Source organism: Notolabrus celidotus, chromosome 15 (assembly GCF_009762535.1).
Source record: "Notolabrus celidotus isolate fNotCel1 chromosome 15, fNotCel1.pri, whole genome shotgun sequence".
NCBI classification, from domain to species: domain Eukaryota; kingdom Metazoa; phylum Chordata; class Actinopteri; order Labriformes; family Labridae; genus Notolabrus; species Notolabrus celidotus.
Genome location: NC_048286.1, coordinates 23,781,781 through 23,804,209, shown reverse-complemented (window position 1 = coordinate 23,804,209; position 22,429 = coordinate 23,781,781). Strand labels below are relative to the sequence as shown.

At 39.5% G+C, this 22,429-nt stretch overlaps 3 protein-coding genes and 4 non-coding genes across 8 annotated transcripts; 1 reads left to right on the top strand and 6 right to left on the bottom strand.

The window, feature by feature from the left end:
* On the bottom strand, positions 1-8,403 carry eif4a2 (eukaryotic translation initiation factor 4A). 2 transcript variants are annotated; one of them, XM_034703236.1, is made up of 11 exons: positions 8,366-8,403; positions 6,536-6,593; positions 3,489-3,621; positions 3,125-3,264; positions 2,551-2,719; positions 2,350-2,459; positions 1,909-2,052; positions 1,388-1,525; positions 1,216-1,305; positions 892-971; positions 1-810 (listed from the first exon to the last, which is right to left on the bottom strand). In XM_034703236.1, the coding sequence occupies exons 1-11, from the start codon at positions 8,380-8,382 to the stop codon at positions 666-668; spliced, it is 1,224 nt and encodes a 407-aa protein (XP_034559127.1). In that variant the 5' UTR covers positions 8,383-8,403; the 3' UTR covers positions 1-665. The 2 variants fall into 2 exon arrangements, with proteins under 2 accessions (XP_034559127.1, XP_034559126.1); XM_034703235.1 differs by lacking the exons at positions 6,536-6,593; positions 8,366-8,403 and adding exons at positions 4,464-4,521; positions 5,379-5,506.
* On the bottom strand, positions 1,644-1,825 carry LOC117827442. The gene has a single exon (XR_004634217.1). It is a non-coding gene; the product is annotated as a small nucleolar RNA SNORA81 (small nucleolar RNA).
* On the bottom strand, positions 2,122-2,303 carry LOC117827443. Its single transcript, XR_004634218.1, has one exon. It is a non-coding gene; the product is annotated as a small nucleolar RNA SNORA81 (small nucleolar RNA).
* Positions 2,806-2,880, bottom strand: LOC117827444. Its single transcript, XR_004634219.1, has one exon. It is a non-coding gene; the product is annotated as a small nucleolar RNA SNORD2 (small nucleolar RNA).
* On the bottom strand, positions 3,377-3,450 carry LOC117827445. The gene has a single exon (XR_004634220.1). It is a non-coding gene; the product is annotated as a small nucleolar RNA SNORD2 (small nucleolar RNA).
* A 587-nt stretch (positions 8,404-8,990) lies between the features above and the next one.
* setd9 (SET domain containing 9) lies at positions 8,991-10,638 on the bottom strand. The gene is made up of 2 exons (XM_034702928.1): positions 10,620-10,638; positions 8,991-10,074 (listed from the first exon to the last, which is right to left on the bottom strand). Exons 1-2 carry the CDS (start codon positions 10,636-10,638, stop codon positions 9,137-9,139), a joined length of 957 nt encoding a protein of 318 aa, XP_034558819.1. The 3' UTR covers positions 8,991-9,136.
* Positions 10,639-11,228: 590 nt separating this feature from the next.
* Positions 11,229-18,413, top strand: dcun1d1 (DCN1, defective in cullin neddylation 1, domain containing 1 (S. cerevisiae)). Its single transcript, XM_034703707.1, has 7 exons — positions 11,229-11,336; positions 13,184-13,397; positions 14,021-14,189; positions 17,156-17,286; positions 17,371-17,453; positions 17,540-17,636; positions 17,782-18,413. The coding sequence occupies exons 1-7, from the start codon at positions 11,334-11,336 to the stop codon at positions 17,856-17,858; spliced, it is 774 nt and encodes a 257-aa protein (XP_034559598.1). The 5' UTR covers positions 11,229-11,333; the 3' UTR covers positions 17,859-18,413.
* Positions 18,414-22,429: the final 4,016 nt, after the last annotated feature.

Here is a 22,429-nt window from a genome sequence, read left to right as displayed (position 1 = left end):
TTTACTTACAGTAATTTGAGTTTATTAAGACATTCATACAATTCCAGTGAGGAAGAAATCTGAGTAGTAGTTAAGAGGGAGGAAATAGCAATATACTCTGTAAGGTTAAAACCACGTCAGCAAAGTATGGCCAACCAGTGAGGAACTCCGATATGGCATGTGGGATAAAAGAAAATATATGGTACATTTAAATTAAAACATTCACAAAAGATAACCAAAAAGCAAGTGAATCTACAGTTTAATATAACAAGTGCCTCTATTAAGCAAGGCCCACGATACACCGCACATATGTTAGCATAACATAACTTGCAGACTTTATACAGCACTTATACCTTTTAGTCCACAAGTAGGTTACTAAATGGTGGAGAACATCAAATGCATACATATTAATCAAACATGGAAAGAAATACCTGATAAGAACCTTTATGTTTACAGACCCCATAGCTTTGTAGCTCCAACCAGCCCGCTGTCGAGGTTAGAATCTACAACTCACCAAGAGGGACCACCATAGAAGTCACCTCGCTTTTAACACATACCAAAATTCTGATCCAAGGTTTAGCATTTAGAAGTTTTTTTTTCTCCCCCTCGAATAATATAAGCACAATGCAAGTGGACGATCGCTATCACTGCGTTTAAAAGAAAAAAGAAAAGATAATTCTCAGGGCTCAAATCAGGTCAGCCACATTCATAGGCATCTCCTCAACGGTTGTATTGTAAAACGTCTCGATGTCCCGAAGAATCCTCTTGTCCTCCTCTGTGACAAAGTTGATAGCAACTCCTTTTCTGCCAAAACGGCCGCCACGACCGATTCTAGAGCGGAGACAGAGGAGTGACTTCAGACACTGATATCAGTTCAGCGCATGTGTTGGTGCGATGTGTGATTAAACGTACCTGTGAATGTAGTTCTCTCGGTTTGTAGGAAGGTCATAGTTAATGACCAATGAAACCTGCTGGACATCAATGCCACGAGCCTGTAGAATTAGAAACATGTCATGAAAAAGTAATTGGTGACCAACAGCATAACAACAAACATTGACATTTTATTGTTGCTCATTAAAAAGTAACAGGTTCCTACAGTAGAGGTACCCATTGTGGAGAACGAGCCCTAATCTCCCAAAAGTTTTGACTGCTTGGTCATTTCAGGACTGTTGCAGATTTGACACATTTTGGGTTTCAAGTTTTTTTTCACACAACACACCAAAGCCCCATACTAACCAGGAGATCTGTAGTGATCAACACTCGGCTTGATCCAGACCTGAACTCTCTCATAATCACGTCACGCTCCTTCTGGTCCATGTCACCGTGCTGGAAAAATAATTTGTCAGATGAGGAAAGGGGCCCTTTCAATCAAAGTGTGTTCTTCAAATTACATTTGTACAGATCTTACCAGAGCAGACACGGTGAAATCCCTAGCGTGCATCTTCTCAGTTAACCAGTCAACTTTTCTCCTGGTGTTGAGGAAGATGACAGCCTGGGTGATTGTCAGAGTTTCGTACAGATCACACAGGGTGTCCAGTTTCCACTCCTGGAACCAAAAAGTGAGAAAGAATGCATCGTCAGTTCACCTTACCACTCGAAATACAAGCCTGCAGCAAGGTCACTCAAACATTTGACTGTATTGTCCAAAAAAGACAAAAAATCTTATTTGTAACACAGAACCCTGAGACAAAGGACACTGGACATTAAGAAAGAGGTCCCTCCCAGCCTCATTTCAGGTACTGTGTCTTTAATCTCCTTCCCTGGTGTACCCATGCTTACACGGTCACATGAGCCAAACCTGAGGCCTGGCTCCTGCAGTTTTAGCAGGGTGCTTTAAAGAGAAGTGAAAACTAACATCCATAGCTGTTTAGGAGTCTTCAAATATAGCATATTACAGTGTACAGTAGTCCTAGGGTGACGCAAACCCACCTCTCGCTCCACATTAATGTAGAATTGCTTGATACCCTCTAGGGTAAGCTCTTCTTTCTTCACCAAGATGCGGATAGGGTCTCGCATGAACTTCTTGGTCACCTCCAACACCTCTGCTGGCATGGTGGCAGAAAGCAGGACCACCTGGAGACAACATGTAAACATGAGATCCAAGAGACTAAACTATCAAGTTGCTTTTTCTTTTAGCTCCATGCATGTGGCACAGCACCTTGAGACAGAGGCCAATGAACATTAAGAAAGCGGTTCGACCACGGCTCATTTTCAGTGCAATGCACAGTCATCTCCTTCCACATAAATACTCGGCTAGCATTATTACGTGAAACAGATCAATCTGAATCACACAATTATAGCAGACTTCTGTTAATGCAGAAGGGCTTTATATTCAACATGTTGGTGTGGAGTTTGTCCTTCATTACTCACTTGAATATTGGTGCTCAGCTTCTGAAAGATCTCATAGATCTGATCTTTGAACCCTCGACTCAACATCTCGTCAGCTTCATCCAGAACAAACATCTTGATGTATTTAGCACCTGTAAAGAAATGTGGCATGATAAGTTTAACCACTGCAAATGTTGCAGAATGACTAAAAGGTTTCACCATTTGAAAACCTGTCAGACTTACACAGATGTCCTCTGTTGAGCATGTCGAACACACGTCCTGGTGTGCCCACCACTATATGAGGAGCCTCAGCATCCAGCTTCTGGATTTCTGTACGGAGGTTAGTACCCCCAATGCAGGCGTGGCAGGCTGCTCCCATGTAGTCACCCAGAGCCAGAATGACCTTCTGGATCTAATAGAGGATGACAGGGGAAAAATAAATCTGGTTCAGTACTAATGCAGACACAATGACAAGACAGCTCAAACAAAATGTAGAAAGAGTGATCAGTGAAATAAAAGGAAGTCTCCATTTCAAGAGTCAGTCCCGAAAGATGATATGCCATCATATCACTCTGCATTCTACAGAAATACACAAATATTCAAAGGACAGTTTATTCATACAGCCAGATTGCCTTTCAAACCAATGTAGCCATGGACACAGACTACACCAGTTGTAAGAGGATGCATTAATTTCACATTATCAGAATTTGGACAGGTTTTAGAAAAAAAGGGTACCTTCGTACTTGAATCAATGTCCTCAATGTGCTGTCTAGGTCTGAGATACTGTTGAGGTTATTGTGACCTCAGAACAGCATACCTGCTGAGCCAGCTCTCTGGTGGGAGCCAACACCAGAGCCTGAGTCTCCTTATGCTCAATGTCCAGCTGCTGCAAGATAGAGATGGCAAACGTGGCCGTCTTGCCAGTGCCTGACTGGGCCTGGGCAATGACATCATAGCCTAACAGCAAGAAAATAATATTATATACAGTATAACATAGTGGTTATAGACATAAGAAGTCTGCTATGACCAATGCAAGTCAGGGCTGTTGGCAGTTCAGGTTAACTGCAATGAGTGATCAGTAAAGATAAAAGATATCCCCATGATTGGGTAAGTCCCGAAAGATGGTAAAGCATCACTTCACTCAAACAACCCTTCAACAAGTAACACTTAAGTTTCTGTACCTTTAATGCAAGGAATGATAGCCCTTTGCTGAATGGCAGATGGCTTTTCAAAACCATATGCGTATATTCCCCTTAGAAGAGTCTCCTTCAGGTTCATGTCATCAAAGTTATCCGTAATCTCACTCCAGTTGCTCTGTAATGAAAAGAGCACAGAGGTGAGTACATGTGTAAATGAAACTTTTTTTTATCAAGTATGAAAAGACTATAGAGGTGGGGTGTCAAACATGCGGCCCGTGGGTCAATCAGTCCCACCAAACGACTTTGTAAAGTGAAAAATATATAAAAATTTAAAAAATAAAATAAAAAAAATCACAGAAAAGACATTAACTGCATTTTTTCAATAAAAGTAACTATTATTTCAGATTTGTCCTCTGGGGGTCGCATAAAATCAGTGCTGATTGAGCGCACCTGAACAGCACTTTTTCTCAAAGTAAGAAAATTGATTACTTGCAGTTTGCATAATCCGGTTGAGATTCAAAGACTCTTTAGAGCACTATAAGATGATCCACTAACTACTAACACTACACCCCTGCATACAACACTGTCCAGCAAGCAAACTGTTCCTACTGGAGCTGAGGGGTCCAAAATAAATCAACTTTACCTTCTTCATTATTATAATCTATTCTGTTCTTTTGATGTCAACATTATACACCGTGTCAGGTGAACCTGTGTGTTTGGTATGTTTGCAGCAGGTTTCAGGGCTTAAAGAGCAACACAGTCGGCCCCACTATGAGACTCATCATGGCAAAAAAATACATCTGTTTGTAAAAATATAATTCATTAAATGTGAACATTTACAGAATTGCATCTTATTTGCACTAAAACAAAAAAAGGGACACATTTGGAGCTTTCAGTATTTATAGGTTATTAGGTCATGATTTTACTGGTCCAGCCCACTTCAGATCAACTTGGGCTGTATGTGTCCCCTGAACTGAAATGAGTTTGAAGCCCCTGGAATAGAGGTTTTGTGCTTACCTCGATGACACCATCAGGCTCCATTCCATCTGGGCCCCCATGGCCTCGATCTTTTGAGCTGTTGAAAAAAAAAAAAAAGAGACGCAGGTGAAATTTCAGGAAATGTCCACTTTGAATTAAAAAGAAATTAAAGTCCACTCCCTAAAGAACAAGCCAGGCAGGCTGGTGGAGCAACAATAGCGATCAGTCGGGTTTACCACGTGTCATGACATGCCACTCCTAACGAACAAGGCCGACCATGTAAACCAACTTTGTGTTTATAGTGTAAAAGTTAAGTAAGTTGTTAAGCAAGCATGTCTTCGGTGGACTGGGTTCCGCCCAGAGTTCCTCATTGAGTCCTTACTGGCGCTGGGCCCACGTGTCAAATTCCACGAGCAGACCATGATCACCTTCCCCTCCTAAAATACAGATTATGTAACACAAGGTGCGACAGAGACTCGTACGTCCAGTCTTACTTTTTCTGTTCGCAATGAAAAGCTACAGACACGTCTCTACAACTTCTGCATTTCTTAACGTGGAGCCATTATGTCGGGCATCTGGGCCTGTGCTGCCAAAAGAGGGCTCCTGAGAACCAGGCCGAACCGCAGCCTGGACTGATGGTTCCTCTAACTCAGACCACGATGGGAGAAAGCAGTTTAAAGAACACAACTCGATCAATACGGGTTATTTTATTTGGCTTTGAGAACTCTCACACCTTTAATGTACAAGGCGTTCAACGGTTACTTAGAACTGCGGTGTAACTATGAAGCTAACGTTAGCAACCACGTCTCCCTGACAGCCGTGTGGGGCCTACCTACCTAGATAACTGAATATTGGTCATTTTACAACACGCATAGTGCCAATTTCAGAGACACTCTTAAACACACTTAAAAACTGAGGGATGTCACAAACAGATGTCTCAAAGCGCGGGTTTACCTGTTGTAATCAGCAGAATCACTAGACATCATCCGTTCCCAACTTCAGCATGCGACTGGAAAGATCTCTGAAGGCGATGCCAACTGGTTTTATGTGGAGGGACTACTTTCACTCGGACGAGGAGAACGCTCGGTTTGGTGAACAATAGAGTCAAATTTGACAGATTTAATACATTAATCACATTTACTTTTGTAATAGTAAGTTACACAAACATTTTCATTTCAATAACAGGGAAATTGTGAACATTATTCCAGACTATATTCATCAGCGGAAGGATATTGCAGTAATAAAAGGTTCTTGGGCTCTACGGAGGCCCTGATAAGTCAAAAAACTGTCGACAAGGTTGTGCTTTTTTTTGGAGAGGGTTCGCGTGAAGCTGTTGAGATATAATTTATTAAATATGATAGAAAGGCGAATGCTTTATAGAACAACGTATTACTATTTATCTCATATAGTATAACACACATTCATTTCACTTGTGATAATCCTGCCATAGTATTTATCTGTTTCCCTTGGAAATGACTCATGTGATGATGATGATCTGCAGCAACAGTGCTGTAAACTTTATGCACAGGCAGAGGTGGGTAGAGTAGACCGAAACCGTACTCATGCAAAAGTACTATTACTTTACAATCCTATTACTCAAGTAGAAGTAAGAGTACTTGTAGAAATAAGGACTTGAGTAAGAGTGAATAAGTACCTTTAAAAAAAACTACTCAAGTAGTGAGTAACTTGTGAGTAGTATCATATATAAAATTGTAGTGTATTGGAAAGGCTAATAACAATGTGAAGAGCACACTGCCTTTCATAAAGTGACATAAATAGGAGCTCACTATGTGTCAGGTGAACTTTTGTGTTTGGTGTGTTCGCAGCAGGTTTCAGGGCTTAAAGAATGTCACATTCAGCCCACTATGAGACTCATCATGGCAGAAATACAACATCTGTTTGTGAAAATATAGTTCATTAAATGTGAACATTTACAGAATTGTATCTTTTTTGCATTAAAACAAAAAAGGGAAACATTTGGAGTTTTCAGTATTTATAGGTTATTGTGTTATGATTTTACTGGCCCGGCCAGCTTCAGATCAACTTGGGCTGTATGTGTCCCCGGAACTGAAATGAGTTTGACACCCCTGGAATAGAGGTTTTGTGCTTACCTCGATGACACCATCAGGCTCCATTCCATCTGGGCCCCCATGGCCTCGATCTTTTGAGCTGTTGAGATATAAAAAAAAGGAGACGCAGGTGAAATTTCATGAAAAGTCTACTTTAAATTAAAAAAATAATAATTAAAGTACATGGTAGGACTCCCTAAAGAACAAGCCAGGCAGGCTGGTCGAGCAACAATAGTGATCGGTCTGGTTTACCACGTGTCATGACATGCCACTCCTAACGAACAAGGCCGACCATTTAAACAGAAATGACTTATGTGATGATGATGACGATCTGCAGCGACAGTGCTGTAAACTTTATGCACAGGCAGAGGTGGGTAGAGTAGACCGAAACCGTACTCAAGTAAAAGTACTGATACTTTACAATGCTGTTACCCAAGTAGAAGTAAGAGTACTTGTAGAAATAAGTACTTCAGTAAGAGTGAATAAGTACCTTTAAAAAAAACTACTCAAGTAGTGAGTAACTTGTGAGTAGTATCATATATAAAATTGTAGTGTATTGGAAATTCTAATAACAATGTGAAGAGCACACTGCCTTTCATAAAGTGACATAAATAGGAAAATACCAAAATGAATGCTGTAAGGCATGGTTTACTTTCAAACATTAAAGTAAGAGGAGCTGCACTGTGCACAATCTAATGTACCCGCATTAGCCTAGAAGAAAAATTCTGAGTAGCTGAATATTTACAATTTGACATGAAAAACACAAAATGTCCTCTCACCTCAAGTTCAGCTGTCTTACTCCAGAGAATACTATGTAGGTGAGATCTGATCCTAATTCTGGAAATGTCCATACCCCAATTTGAGAGATAATTTACTGTACTCCTCCTTATACTGCCCATCTTTGGTGCAGTTACAGTAGAGCTAAGATGAAAAAGCTTCAGGTAGCATATAATGATGCATATCGAATTTTCCTTAAACTACCAAGATAGACCAGTGCAAGTTTTATAAAAAAATATAAATATATATCTATGCCTTCGAAACTTTCTTTTTTAACCTTCAACTTATTTTCAGTACATCTTACTTAAAAACATAACTTTAAAGTGCTAAAACAACTTGGAAGTGTTTAAAAAGGCCATGAACTCAGTCCTGAAGAATCTCTCTGAGGTGACTGTTGAGCTTCAGAAGCAGTTGTTTTTATCAGCATGCTACCTTACTGCTCTTATAAGTTAGTTTAGATTACTTTCCATGTGCAGCACCGGCTAATATGCTGGCTGACATTTCCAATGTGCACAGATAATGTTAAAACAGAGCTGTCAGATAAATACTCCACCTGTCAGATAAATACTCTCTGTAAATATACATGTAGATATACAATGCAACAATTCTCAAGCAGAATTCCATATTTCTATTTTTTGTATTATTTAACTTCTATTTTTATAATGTAAAACTACCTCTGCAACTCACCACTGCACTTTATCATATTTTTTAGCCTGTACATATTAGTCAAGCTATTGTTGTTTCTTTGTATTTATAGCTAAGGTTATTGTTATTATATTTTCATTTTATTTTTTATTGTAGTTCTTATTCTTATTCCTATTCTTATGCCTTGTACAAAGAGAGCACAGTTTACTAAAGTCAAATTCCTTGTGTGTTCAAGCATACCTGGCGAATAAAGCTGATTCTGATTCTGATTCTGATTCTTTTTAGAGCTTACTGTACTCCTCCTTATACTGCCCATTTGTGGTGCAGTTACAGTAGAGCTAAAATGAAAAAAGCTTCAGGTAGCATATAATGATGCATATCGCATTTTCCTTAATGTGATCTTTTCATACTTGATAAAAAAAGTTTGACTCCATTTACACATTTACTCACCTCTGTGCTCTTTTCATTACAGAGCAACTGGAGTGAGATTACGGATAACTTTGATGACATGAACCTGAAGGAGACTCTTCTAAGGGGAATATACGCATATGGTTTTGAAAAGCCATCTGCCATTCAGCAAAGGGCTATCATTCCTTGCATTAAATGTACAGAAACTTAAGTGTTACTTGTTGAAGGGTTGTTTGAGTGAAGTGATCTGCTGTTAAACTACAAGCATGTCCGTATGTGTGCATCACTTTTAAGTGTCCTCCGGAAACACTTCTGTCGTGTTGTGGTCTTTGCAGCGTTTTTTTCTAATGTGTTTATTTGTGGTCTTTGCAGTGCGTTTTTTTCTAATGTGTTGTGCTGTGGTCTTTGCAGTGCGTTTTCTAAATGCTGCGCATGTGTTGTCAAATTGATGAAGATGTTTTCTTAATTTGCTTGTGTTTTGTCTTTTTGCATGTTTTCTTAAGTTGCAGTGCTGTGAGCTCTCAGAGCCACCGTATATTTGTCTTTTGCAAATAACAACAAACAATTTTGGCTTTACTCCAAAGGACAACTGGACTTGTTTGCCTTTAAATAACTTTGAATTACCATGACTTTGGATTACTGAGAACCTTTACAGGAAAAAAGCCACCACCATTCAGACATGTTTTTAATTTAATTGTTTGATACAATTTACAAAAAACGTTTATTGGATTGATCAGCAACAATCGAATTTTACTTTGTAATTTGTGTTTTCTTCAGTTAACATTGAAGCAGCTCAGTTGGTTGTATTGGAGTCTAATGCACAACAGTGTAGTAGTTTGAGAACAGTTCTTCCCCAGCTGTAATGTCTCTGAGTGACACTAGGACCACACAGCGTACAGTACTCTGTGAGTCCTGGCTGTAGTTGACATTTGGGAGAAACTGGTGCAGCTCGATGGGAAATAAGTCGGGTACATCATACTCCTGGTAGCACACGTTAGCAGGCCATTCATTGGAGGAGTTGTTGACATACTGACCAACAGCAAGTGGATTTTGTGGACTTGCTGTCAGCCAGCTGGTGTCACTCAAAGTGAAAGGTCCTAATCTGTCCCTTCCACTGCAGGACTTGTAGACCACTTTGGAGATGCCTTTGTCATTTCCATCAATCAATACACCATCAATACACCGGAATACAAAAGGGTTTCTGATGGACTGGAGGAGAATTGGCTCGAAGACTTGATAAACCGTACCAGGATACATGGCAACTGTAGCTCCTTTGGGCACAAATCCTTTAGTAACAAACACCCCGGTCCCTGCAGAGGGCAGAGTGCTGGGTTTCCGCTCAATGCAGAACCCCAGACACTGTAACATGGCATCACCACCACTCGTCGGGAACCCTCCTTCTAAGTTTTCTTCATTTGTTACCCGCCTGAGAAAGTGAGTCTGAGCAGCTCTGAGCTCCGCATGTTCAGACAGGTGACTCCCGAGGAGGACTCTGAAGAGCTTCAGTAGAGTCTGTGAAACCTCCTCATCGGGGACCTGTTTGTCCTTCGAGCTCTCCTTCACCCGCCGCAGAGTTTTCTCATTTTTAGACAGATTTAGCACAACCCAAGGCACAAATCTGTGTCGATACGACTTCCATTTATCCTGAAATGTTCTGAGAACACTTCTTAACATCCAGAGCGACGTCTTTTCCTTCTCATGTGAAGGAATTAGTTTGTTCTGTGACACTATCAGCCACTTCCGGGTGGTGGCTTCAAAATAAAAGTATTTAAAAACATATTTTATATCCATTATAAAAAGATTTAAAGTTTATTAATAAAGTGTCGTATTCATGTTTCGATATATTGGTTTAATATGTATGATAACAATGATAAAATCGAATTATTTTATTGTGTAGGGTATGCAGTGGTGGACAAAGTACACAGCTTCATTACTTTAGTCAAAGTATAGATACTCCAGGTCAAATATTACTCCAATACAAGTGAAAGTTTCTCTGTCAGATTATTTCTTGAGTTAAAGTACTGAAGTACTTGCTTTTAAAAATACTTAAGTATTCAAAGTACTTCTTAAAAAATCTCGAAACATTGTATTTTCACAATACATAAGTGGAGTCAAGGATACATATATACATTTGGTTACATCATGTTTATTTAGAAACCATTACTTGAAATCTCTAAAAACTATACCATGCTTTCTCAGGTTGGACAGTGAATCTTTGTATGTTTGTGCAGAGTGGGAAACAGGGAGAACATTTCAAATGATACGTATCATTCTTCATTTCAAAAACCTCTAACACAGGCTGAAGATATGGTCATGGGTGCTTAGGTAGACACATGCGTGTGGAACTTGGTTCCAGTCCCTTAGAGCGCTAAGGGACTCATGTTGAGTGTAAACAGCCAAACAGCTGCTGTCAGTCTGCATTTTGATATAGTACACAGTAGTATATATGTCTAGTATATAGGGATGCACTAATGTTTTGGCAGTTTGTCCTCGCCCTTCTCAGTCTCTTTTGTCAGGGTTGAATGTGTCCCTCTGACAACACCCTTGGCCCCCCCCAGTAAAATTGGTCTAGAACCGCCACTGCCTGATCTGAGTGAAATTTGATATGCGTTTGATCCACGTTCAACCTTGGGATCAGATTTCAGAAAAGAGAAGGAAATCATGAGTTGACTTCAAAGCAAAGTAGTGAGTAACTAGAGCATTGATAAAAATGCAGTGGAGTAAAAAGTACAATAATTGTCTTCTGAATGTAGTGTAGTAAAAGTCATACGTTTTCCCCAAAAATAATACTCAAGTTAAGTACAGATACTCAAAAAATGTACTTAAGTACAGTACTCAAGTAAATGTACTCTTTTACTGTCTATCACTGAGGGTATGGCAGGATGGATAAGCAGCTGGTTTCATGCTTTTATTTTGAAAAGGGACGCTTCCACCGGAAATAAGTCATACCTGAAGTCTTGACGCTATTAGCCAGCTGGATGGGAGGAAAGAGAGTCAGGCAAAGACAAACATGGTAAGAAATTACTTTTTTAAATTATCGTTCCGTGATACAATCAAGAACAGTTCTCTCAGGGACACCGTATTACTTCAGTAGTTCTTTATATAAGTACAGAATGCGCTCATGATCTAGTGTTCCTTTAATATTTTGAAAACAAACGAAGCCTCCGACATCAGCATTAGCTAACTAGCTTACGGTTCAGACTAGCCAGTTTAGCTAAGCTTGCTAGGCTGAAAGCCAACTGACAAACACAATTAGCTCTACAAACTGCGGGAGCGTAATCTGTGAATTGTTGTCGATGTGATTTCAATACAATAGTGCTTGTTCAATATTAACTACAACGTTAAATTAGCCTTGTTGCAAACGCACGGTCTTCTCAATGCAATCGGTCACTGCTGTCAGAGTAGCATGTTATGCTAGTTCGCTTGTTGTTCTCATCTGGATCTGTTAAACAGGGTTTGTTGTTCATTGATAACCTACAGATCCACCAAGTTGTGTTTTGTAGGTGTCCTGCAGTGATATACTGACAGATGTTGATCAAATCTGTTTTTAAACAACATTTCTTTCCGTTGTTATACAGATGATACACAACTCTACCTCAACAAACTAACCAACCTCAACTAACTGTCTTCTAGAAGTGAAATCATGGATGGCTGCTAATTTCTTACCACTCAATGACAATAAAACAGAAATGGTTTTATTAGGACCACCACATTTGACCAATAGCATTTCCCCCCATCTTGACTCACTGCCCCCATTCATAAAACCTCACGCAGAAAACTCTGCAGTCATACTCGATTCAGGACTAAAATTTGACAAACAGATAAATCAGGTAGTAAAAATAAGTTTCATAGATAATAATGATACTGTCAGTTTGAAATTGTTCTTTTTATTTTGGTTTAAAAAGTCAGAAAAGCCTGAAGTTGCCAAAACATGATTCTGTCCTCACATTAAGGAATAGAGATTGTTAAATCAATACTGGGATCGAATCGGCTAGTATCATTATCAGCAGATACCAAAGCCCAGCAGGTATGGATAGTGGTATCGGGACCTAAAAAGTAGGATCGGTGCACCCCTACTCATTATCCCGCCTTCAAATAGTTCAAAATGCAACAGACAGGATCCTGACAAGGTCAAAAAAGAGAGACCACATAACACCATTTCTTGCCTCCCTACACTGGCTTCTGGTCAGCTACAGAATTAATTCCAAAATTCTTCTGTTTGTTTATAAAGCACTTCATGGTTTTGCCCCCACTTACATCTCAGAACTCCTGTCTCCGTATCACTCTGTCAGAGCACTCAGATCATCACACCAAAACGTCCTGTATGTCCGAACATCAAGGTCAAAAAGATATGGGGACAGGGCCTTCTCCATCTGTGCCCCAAAACTGTGGAATTATCTTCCCTCCACCGTCCGATTCTCCTCCTCTGACTTTTAAAAGTCGTCTCAAAACACACCTCTATTAATTAGCTTTTAACTGCCCCTAACCACACTGGCTCAGACACTCACTGCACTGTTAATTGTATTTCTTGTCATTACTGTTGTTATTATTACTGTTAATTTCATTTTTAATAATATTCCTCTCTTATCACTCGTCTTTCCCTCTCTCTTCCTCTGTTTGTGTTGTTTTTATTTCATTCTCTCTTTGTTTTCCTCATTTTCTGTTGTAAAGCACTTTGGATCAACTGTGTTGAGTGTAAAGTGCTATATGAATAGAGTTGATTTGATTTGAAAGTTGATTTTAAGCTTACTAAAATACTTATTATGTCACAGAGATAACATGTTTGATTTGTTATTACATGAGTCTAATCGTTTTTGCTGTACTGATGTTCTTGTCTTTGTTTTCCTTTTCCTTCTCTAGAACAAGCTGAAGTCCTCACAGAAGGATAAAGTTCGTCAGTTCATGATTTTCACTCAGTCCAATGAGAAGACTGCGCTGACCTGTCTGTCACAGAATGATTGGAAACTAGATGTTGCCACTGACAAGTTTTTTCAAAATCCAGAGCTCTATGTTTCAAGTTTAAAGGGGGCCTTAGACAAGAAGAAGCTTGAACAGCTGTACAACAGATACAGAGGTATGTGAAAGACTGAAGAAACACTGTGATATTCAGTACAAAAGGTGTTTTTCGACCGCCGGAACTTTACCCCGGAACTAGGGACTTTACCCCTGAACTAGGTGCGTTTCGACTGGAGGAACCAGGGTCTAAATTTTGTTCAGGGGTAGATAATCTCCCCCTGAAAAGCCCATGCTTTGGGGGTAGTACTTTTCAAAGGTCCTGGGACTTTCGGTTGAACGTAATGGTGTTTGTGGAGTTAACACAGTTGTTGAAACACAGAGGGAGTTCCTGGGAATGCATACTAGTTTAGTTTTTAATTAAGATTTCAAAATATTATTTAATATAATCTTTTTTCTCCATACATCACTGGCCTGATTTGTACAATCTACCCGACACTTCAGAGCCCGTGTTCGAAATGCAGACAATGGGGGCAGAGGAACCGCTTAGTTCCGGGTAAAGTAGTTCTGGGGGCTAAAAGACCCCGGGACCCTTGGTCGAAATGCACCTTAAGAACGTATTCATTTTTAACCGAGAGCAGAGGGATGAATCATAATCTTATTAAATGAAAAGTGTTGAGTTTTATTGATTATAAATGGTTGTGATTCGCTAGATCAAGTCACTCATCCCACTCTTTTACTTAGATCCCCACGATGACAACAAGATCGGCATTGATGGGATCCAGTTGTTCTGTGATGACTTGAGTCTGGACCCAGCCAGTATAAGTGTCCTCCTCATAGCCTGGAAGTTCAGGGCAGCAACACAGTGCGAGTTCTCAAAACAGGAATTCATGGATGGCATGGCAGAACAGGGGTGAGTGTGTTTTCAGCAGAGGTTGAAAGAGTACAGAATATTCTGCTCAAGTAAATGTACAGTTACTGTGGTGACATTTTACTTTAGTAGAAAGTAAAAGCACTGGTCTGTGAATCTTCTCAGGAACTTTGTTTTAAAATGCACTTAAAGTACTGAAGGATGAGTACTCTTACTATTAAACTGGGTACTTGGGGCTTGGGTTAAGCAATGAGATAGCTCTCCCCTCTGTGTAGTACACATGCCAAGAGGATATGAATCTCAAAACAGGTTGTTTAATGAAGTAGATACCTTTTTTACATTTAGCGCAATGCAACAGCAAATCTTGGAGCAGAGTCACTAATCCGGCCATGCTCCATAGCATTTAAACAGAAATATATACTAAGTAATCCACAGGAAAGACATGCAAACAGTTCAACTGAAATACAATGTAAGGCCAACCGGTGGATTATTCCAGGAGAAACATTAAGCAAGATAATGCAACCAATGATCATAATGTAAGGGAAAGTATGATCCAGTATAATATCAAACTGAAATTGTTTCCACCTTTTTAAATAAAATACTTCTGAATTCTTTTTTAAGCTCATGTGTCCACGTTTTACCATTTCACTCCAATTTTGCGGCTGTGCTCGAGCAGCAACTGTTTCTTAAAGTTAGTAGAGTTCTCTCCGGGGCAGGAAGTTCAGAATAGAGTTTTGATAGTCTGTTTGATGTTAGGGTGTTTGTGTAGTAGATCCATCTTGTCGTGGGTACCCATCCTGCTCCGCTGTATCTGGTGAGCTCTGGACTTCACTGAGGAGAAGAGATCCTCTCCCTCTGGTGAATGTTGCCTGACTTGCTTTAGCCCGTTCTCTGTCATCTGGTCAAGTTGTTTTTTCTCATCAACAAAACCTGAAAAGACCACTTTGAATCTACATTGTGAAGTGCAATTTCTAGACCTACAGATTTTCCTTTAGGCTACAAAGTTAGGACTCAGTGACCACATGATCAGAGAGGCACAGAGGAGGGTCTTCACAGCTATTATAACTCCCCATATTATGGTTAACATTTTAAGCTTATGGATCAAAACACCACAACTTCTGTTGTAACCATGGACAGTATAAATAATGGACATAGTATCCGTGATATCACCCATCTGTGTCTGAGTGCTGTTAAAGCCAATCGGCGGAGGCAGCCATATTGGAAATGCGGAACTCAACCAGGCATAGTGTGACGTAGAGAGGCGGAGTTTGAGCCTATGTGTTCGCGTCCGGGAGTCAATTCAGTCATGTCCTCATTTGGGCAAAAACAGGTTATCTTAATATCTTCTGAACTGTCACGTTAGAAAAAAACTCACCCCGTACATTGTGTGCCAATAGAGAAATCATCTACGTAGACCCAAGCCGTTTTTTGAACAAGGCTGTAAACATATTTATTAATGCCACAAAGACCGTCTTTTTTTAATTGGTGTCTATGTGGTTTCCGGTGTTTCTGCAGCCAGCCTCAAGCAGATTCTCGATGAATTGCAGTTTATAACACTTCCACATGGGCTTCATAGTTTGAGACTGGCGGTTGCCGCTTGGTTGAAACACAAATCACTATTATTTCTGTATGTCATCAATGAACTGTAACAGTTTAGTAACCAGCATATGGTTTGGGCTAACTAATGTTGATATTGAGTTTTCAGAAGCAGATAGCTCTTTTTCTCTGGGCAAACATGGGGCACACTCATAGACTGTATAAAATATGGACGTAGTATCCGTGACGTCACCCATCTGTTTCTGAAGCACTGTGTTGAGGCCAATCGTCAGCAGGCAGCCATAGTGCTGCTGTCGAGCAATTGTGACGTAAAGAGGCGGGCTTTGAGCCTCCAAGCCAACAGCTACAGTGTTCCCGCCTGTCCATCAAGTCAGCTGTGCCTCTCATTGGAAGACTTGTAATCTCAATATCTTCAAAATTGCTGCGTTAGATTTTTTTTAACCCCCCCACAGTGTGTGCCGATCGAGAAATGAGCTATCCACACTACACTTGTCTTTTGTACCAGACTGTAAACATGTTTATTTCTGCTGTAAAGATCAGCTTTTTTGAATTGGTGTGTATGTGACTTCCGGTACTTCTAGAGCCAGCCTCAAGTGGATCCTCATTGAACTGCAGTTTGTAGCACTTCTGCATTGGACTCATATTTTTAGACTGTAGGTTGCCGCTAGGGCACACTGCATGACAGATCTGTTGTGTCTCTTGCAGTTGCAGACGCAGTGGTCCCAAAAATAGTGGTCAGGGATTCACATCAATTTTCTTCAATTCTTCTTTACCTTTAATGGGCTTTGGATCCACATGTATTCATGATTCACCCCTCTGTCTTGTTGGGACTCTAGGGCGAGAATGCATGTTTCCCTTTGTTACATAGAAAGCCAATCAGTTGGAGTGTTTAATGCAGTCAAGGGAAAGCTTGGATCAAATTGATTTTAACTTCTTACATGTTTGAAACTCTGTAACAGAAATACTTGAGCAAAAGTACTAATTAATTATAAAATGTACTCAAAAGAGAACACAAAAAGCTACTCGATTTCAGTAACATGAGTAACAGTAGTTTGTTACTCTCCAACCCTGGTTTTCAGATGGTGCAAACAAAACTGTAACCTTTCCTTTGTTCTTTTCTGTACTGACATTATAGTCTCAATTCAACAATGCTTAGTTTATCATATTAACTGTGTGTATCTTCTTGATTATTGACTCTCAGAACCAGTTCAGCTCTTGAAGACATAATGACATGGATTGTAACCCCTTGACATGCTTATACATCATTTATACATGTATCCACTGTTGGGAAGAGTTTGTTTGAACGTTTTGAAGAAAGGTAGTTAGTTCGGTTTCTGGTTTACAAAGTTCCAAAGACAAAAGGTCTAATAACATTGCATAGCTTCACAAAAAAACAACCTAATCTGCTTTGTTAAAAAATGAATAATCTTATCTCCTTTTTGTTTTCCCAGCTGTGACAGTATAGAGAAGCTAAAAGCTCAGCTGCCAAAGATGGAGCAAGAGTTAAAGGACCAAGGGAAATTTAAGGACTTTTACCAGTTTACATTTAATTTTGCAAAGAATCCAGGCCAGAAAGGTTTGGGTAAGAATCTTTCCATGGTCATCATGTGAATTGTATTGTTTTTTTGGTTGAAGATATACTGAACCATGACTGTTTCTCTTACAGATTTAGAAATGGCTATTGCATATTGGAATTTAGTACTGGCTGGAAGATTCAAGTTCCTGGATTTGTGGAACAGGTTTTTAGTTGTAAGTTCATAATCACAAACAAGATTACTATTTTAAAAAATGCAATTATTAGTTATTCTTATGTGTTGCATGATCGTGTTTCACAGGAGCATCACAAAAGATCCATTCCTAAGGACACTTGGAACCTCTTACTAGACTTCAGCACAATGATCACAGATGACATGTCAAACTATGATGAGGAAGGTTAGTACAGAGTTTAGTCTAAGCAGGAAGGGAAGCCACCATTTCTCAGTTCTGCACAGGTTGTTTAACTATCTCTACCCTGCTTCATATTCATGTCCTTACTCATTGTTTTTGTTTGTTTATTTTTTGTGTGTACGTTCAACAGGAGCATGGCCTGTCCTTATTGATGACTTTGTGGAGTTTGCACGGCCACACATCGGGACAAAAAGCACAGCAGTTTAATGGTGGCTCTCACTGAAGGGACATCCATGTGAGGTTTCTACCGAGGGGAGAGCGCTGTGAAAGGAGGACAAGGGGACCGCACTGAGCTGAGAACTATGTTGCCTTTTCAACCCTCAGGACTGAAATATTTTACACAGCAGAGACTTTATATATGTTTGTGTGTATTTACATATATAAAAAAGGCATATCTCTTTGTTGGTCACCTTGTGGTGGTTTGGAACTTTTATCTAAAGTATTGGGCTTTTTGTGTGCGCTCAAGCCAAATAGAGAGGAGTCACCATCTTGGTCCACATGGTTCATTGATGTGGTTGGGCTCCACTCAGAAACAGGTAGATAGACATACTTTTGAATTGTAATCTAAACACGAGGGTTTGCAAGGGGATGTTGTTCTTTTAATATTGACTTTAATACCCGTGTGCTTTCTGGATTTTGTTATTGTTTTATGATACATTTGTGCAACAAGTCAGTATAAAAAATTGATTGTAATTTTTTAAGCATAATGCTGTTTTGTTTAAACACAAAAGTATGAAGACAAAATAAATGTTTCAATTTGGATATCTTTACAGCTGTCAGGTCTCTGACTGGAGCCCGGAATGGGAACTATTTCCAATAATCTAACAAAAGATATCGGGGTAAACAACTTCAAACTTCAATCAAATACTTTGCTGTTTTTTTATTCCTCCAAAGATTTTTTTTATATTGAATCAAGTCAAAAACCATCACAAATGCAGGAGTTGCATGATGCTCTCTTGAAAATTCTAAGGGTTTTATTTTTTATCTTTGCAGAAATTATGGTTTACAGTTGGCTTGCAATTATACCTAACTTATAATTTTCTCTTTGCTTGGATGTCTACACATTCTGAAACATTAATCAAAGTAATACCTCTAAAAACTGCTCAATATCAACCTTTTCATTCAATACATACCTTCAGTTGTATTAAATTTGAACTAATGAGATAATATAGTTAGACACTAGTAATTGTAGGAAAGCCCTTTGAATGTCCTCAGAAGGTAAAAATATATGACTGTTGTGTTAGTTGTATGCTCTGTAATGTTACTGGCATATATTATTGTATTAAGTAACTGTGAAGGTCGCTGTCCCTTTAACGGAGCTGAGTGTTAATTAGCGGCTCCTGTCAAGGTCTGTGAGGCAGTCAGTGCGTTCATGGCTAGAGATATAGGGGTGTCAAACTAATTTCAATTTAGGGGCCACATACAATCCAAATTGATCTGAAGTGGGCCGGACCAGTAAAACCGCAACATAATAACCTATAAATACTGAAAACTCCAAATGTTTCCCTTTTGTTTTAGTGCAAATAAGATTCAATTCTGTAAATGTTCACATTTAATGAATTGTAGATTTTTTTTTACAAAAACAGCTGTTGTATTTTAGTACTACGATAGTGACAGAGCGCACCTGTGACGCATCCACATGCACGGTAAGCACGCAGACAATATTGGCCCTTTTCCACTACCCAGTTCCAGCCCTACTTGACTCCACTCGGTTTGGGTTTCTTTTCCACCAGACCAGGTACCGACTCACGGTGGGCGGGGTTGTCATAACACAGCTGCGAGAAACTGCGTTCACGTCATTTTGAACACAAACACAAACACAACAATCACAAACAATGGAGGACATGGAGGCAATGGTGTACTAGCTGCTCGGTCTGTGGCTTTTTTGTTGCAGGCCGAGCGAGAGAGGAAAGCAAAAGAAGAGCAAAAGAGTACTTATGGGCTGTTTCCGAAATCGCCTACTATACTAGCAGTACGTACTGATATGTCCAAAATTCAGTATGTAGTAAGTAGTATGTGAACAAGAGCAAAATCTGCAGTATGCCAAAACTCCCCGGATGTCTACTGATTCGGGAAAATATCTCAGTGTACATCGGACCAGTCTGCCTCGCGTACTGTTTCCCATAATGCACAGCGCTCGTTCTGCTTTTTCTTTTTCCTCATTTTTTGACAGGAGGAAATCCGTTTTTGGGTGCTGTGAAAGTTATCAAATTACATATAAATCACTTCCTAACTTTTTAAATCATAAATGGATGCTAAATAAGCAGTTTATTTATCGGCTTCGCCGTTGTTTACTTCCGCTTTCCGAAACCGGAAATCCAGCGAAGTCTGGCTCAGCATGCTGCATGACAGATCGAACAGAACAGTCATACTACATACTAAATTGAATCGCAGTATGTAGTAGGCAATACCTACTGCCTACTACATTAGTAAGTAGTATGTAGCAGGCCGTTTCGGAAACAGCCATGGTGTTTTTTTTTTTAAAAATGGCGGGTTTGATTCCTGTGTTGAGCGCATAGGTTGAGCGTCGCACTCATGACTCTTCCGTGACGACATTCTCTGACCAATCAGTGGCCGGCAGTCCTTCGACGTCACCTTTTAGTATCGGCTCAGCTGGCTTGGAACTGACACGAGGCACTGCGCCCGTGGAAACCATAGACTGTATAAAATATGGACGTAGTATCCTTGACGTCACCCATCTGTTCCTGAGAGCTGTTTTGAAGCAAATAGACGGCGGCAGCCATATTGGAAATGTGGAACTCAACCAGGCAGAGTGTGACGAAGTTTGAACCACCTAGCCAATAGTATGTGTTCCCTACCAGGAGTCATGTCAGTCATGTCCTTATTTGGGCAAAAACTCGTAATCTTAATATCTTCTGAACCGTCACGTTAGAAAAAAATTCACCCCCCGTACAGTGTGTGCCCATAGAGAAATTAGCTTCGTAGGGCCAAGCTGTTTTTTTAACCAAGCTGTAAACATTTTCATTAATGCTGCAAGATCGTCTTCTTCCCATTCATTTCTATGTGGTTTCCGGTGTTTCTGCAGCCAGCCTTAAGCGGATTTTCGATGTATTGCAGTTTATAACACTTCCGCATGGGCTTCATAGTTTGACCGGAGGTTGCCGCTTGTTGGAAACACAACACAAACCGAGTAGAGTAGAGTCGAGTAAAGTAGGGCTAAGACGGGCAGGTGGAAAAGGGCCATATGTGGCTCCTTTCTAAGAATGTGGAACCACAGCTCCTGCTGTGACAAGTTTAAATCTAAATAAACTTGAGTGCTAATTGGATCTTGAAATGCTCTAAAAAGTCTTAATGAATTTCAACCGGAAACAGCAAGTATTCTTTTTCCTCACTTTGAGGAAAAAAAGTCGCAAAATGCCATTCAGTTGAGCTCCACTATGATTTTATGCAACAAATTTGTATTAGCAGTTACTTTTGTTTAAAAAATTGCAGTTAATTAAGGTCTTCTCTGTAATTTTTTCACTTTGCAGTCATCTCGCGGGCCGGATTGGAGCCTCTGACGGGCCGGTTTTGGCCCGCGGGCCATATATTTGACAAAAAAACCTTTTTTTTTTTTCCATTTATCAATTAATTGGCATGAAAGCAGTCCTTATTGTCCGGCATTTTTATGTTATAATATATGATGAGATGAGATGCGAAAGTGAATTGTGTATTCTGGAAATTAATTTCACTTTTAATCTGTGTGTCACTTCTAGTTATTTCTGAATATTATCTAAACCTCTAGTTTTGTACATTTTTTAACGCCTATTTATTGTTGCTGAGACTACGACGGCGTATTAGGGCCATTATGAAAAAAAAAAGAGTAAATTTTCGAGTTTATAAAGTCGTAAATCTATGAGGAATCAAACTCGAAATTTTCGAGTTTTTAAAGTCGTACATTTTCGAGAAAAACTCAAAATTTCTGAGATTATAAAGTCATAGATTTTCGAGAAAATACTTAAAAATTTCGAGTTTTAAAAGAAACGCCTGCAGAGACAATAAAAAGTCATTTTTGTAAATAATGAATCCACGAAGTCCAAAATATGAGCTGACAGCAGTTTGTGACTCTACAAAACATCAGACACTTACTTTATGGGTGGATGCATAATTCGGCAATACTGATTTGTCTGCCGAAATATGCATCCACCTATTATTCAGCTATAGGGACAGAGTTTTAAACTACATTGCCGTGGACAGCTCTACTATGAGCGGTGCGCATTCCGGCGAAGTGTATCCAATTCTCGGCGTGCAGGCGTTTCTCGGCACAACACCTGCAATGTCTTTTCAAAGTCCTGATGCTTATAAGAATGTGAAGATTCTGGGCTAGAATCAGAAGTATCTCCTTATTGCTGAGTCCAAGTAGGAAGTACAATTTGATGAGGCTGTCAAGTAGGTCCACGATGCAGTGAAATGGCCAAAGGGCTGCTTGAGTTTGATTTCTCACAGATTTATCAGAATCAGAATCAGAATCAGAATCAGAATCATCTTTATTGGTCAGGTATGCTTGAACACACAATGAATTTGACTTTGGTAAACTGTGCTCTCTTTGTACAAGGCATAGGAATAAGACATACAAATAAAATTAAAATATAATAATAACTTCAGCTATAAACAACAAAAGAACAACAAGTAGGTATGACTAATATGTAGGCTAAAATAATATGATACAATTGCAGTGGTGAGTTGCAGATGTAGTTTTTACATTAAAAAAAATAGTAGTTAAATAATAAAATAAATAGAAATATGGAATTCTTGAAGTCCACTGTCATATCTACCGT

Bases quoted from the DNA above. Each gene is read 5' to 3' on its own strand.
- dcun1d1 (XM_034703707.1), top strand. The intron at 14,190-17,155 runs GTGAGTGTGTTT...TTGTTTTCCCAG, and splicing joins GATGGCATGGCAGAACAGGG to CTGTGACAGTATAGAGAAGC. The intron at 17,637-17,781 runs GTTAGTACAGAG...TACGTTCAACAG, and splicing joins GTCAAACTATGATGAGGAAG to GAGCATGGCCTGTCCTTATT.
- eif4a2 (XM_034703235.1), bottom strand. From the start codon at position 5,410: ATGATGTCTAGTGATTCTGCTGATTACAACAG. The intron at 2,053-2,349 runs GTGAGTAATGAA...TGTTGTCTCCAG, and splicing joins AGCTGAGCACCAATATTCAA to GTGGTCCTGCTTTCTGCCAC. The intron at 1,526-1,908 runs GTGGGTTTGCGT...TTTTGGTTCCAG, and splicing joins ACATTAATGTGGAGCGAGAG to GAGTGGAAACTGGACACCCT.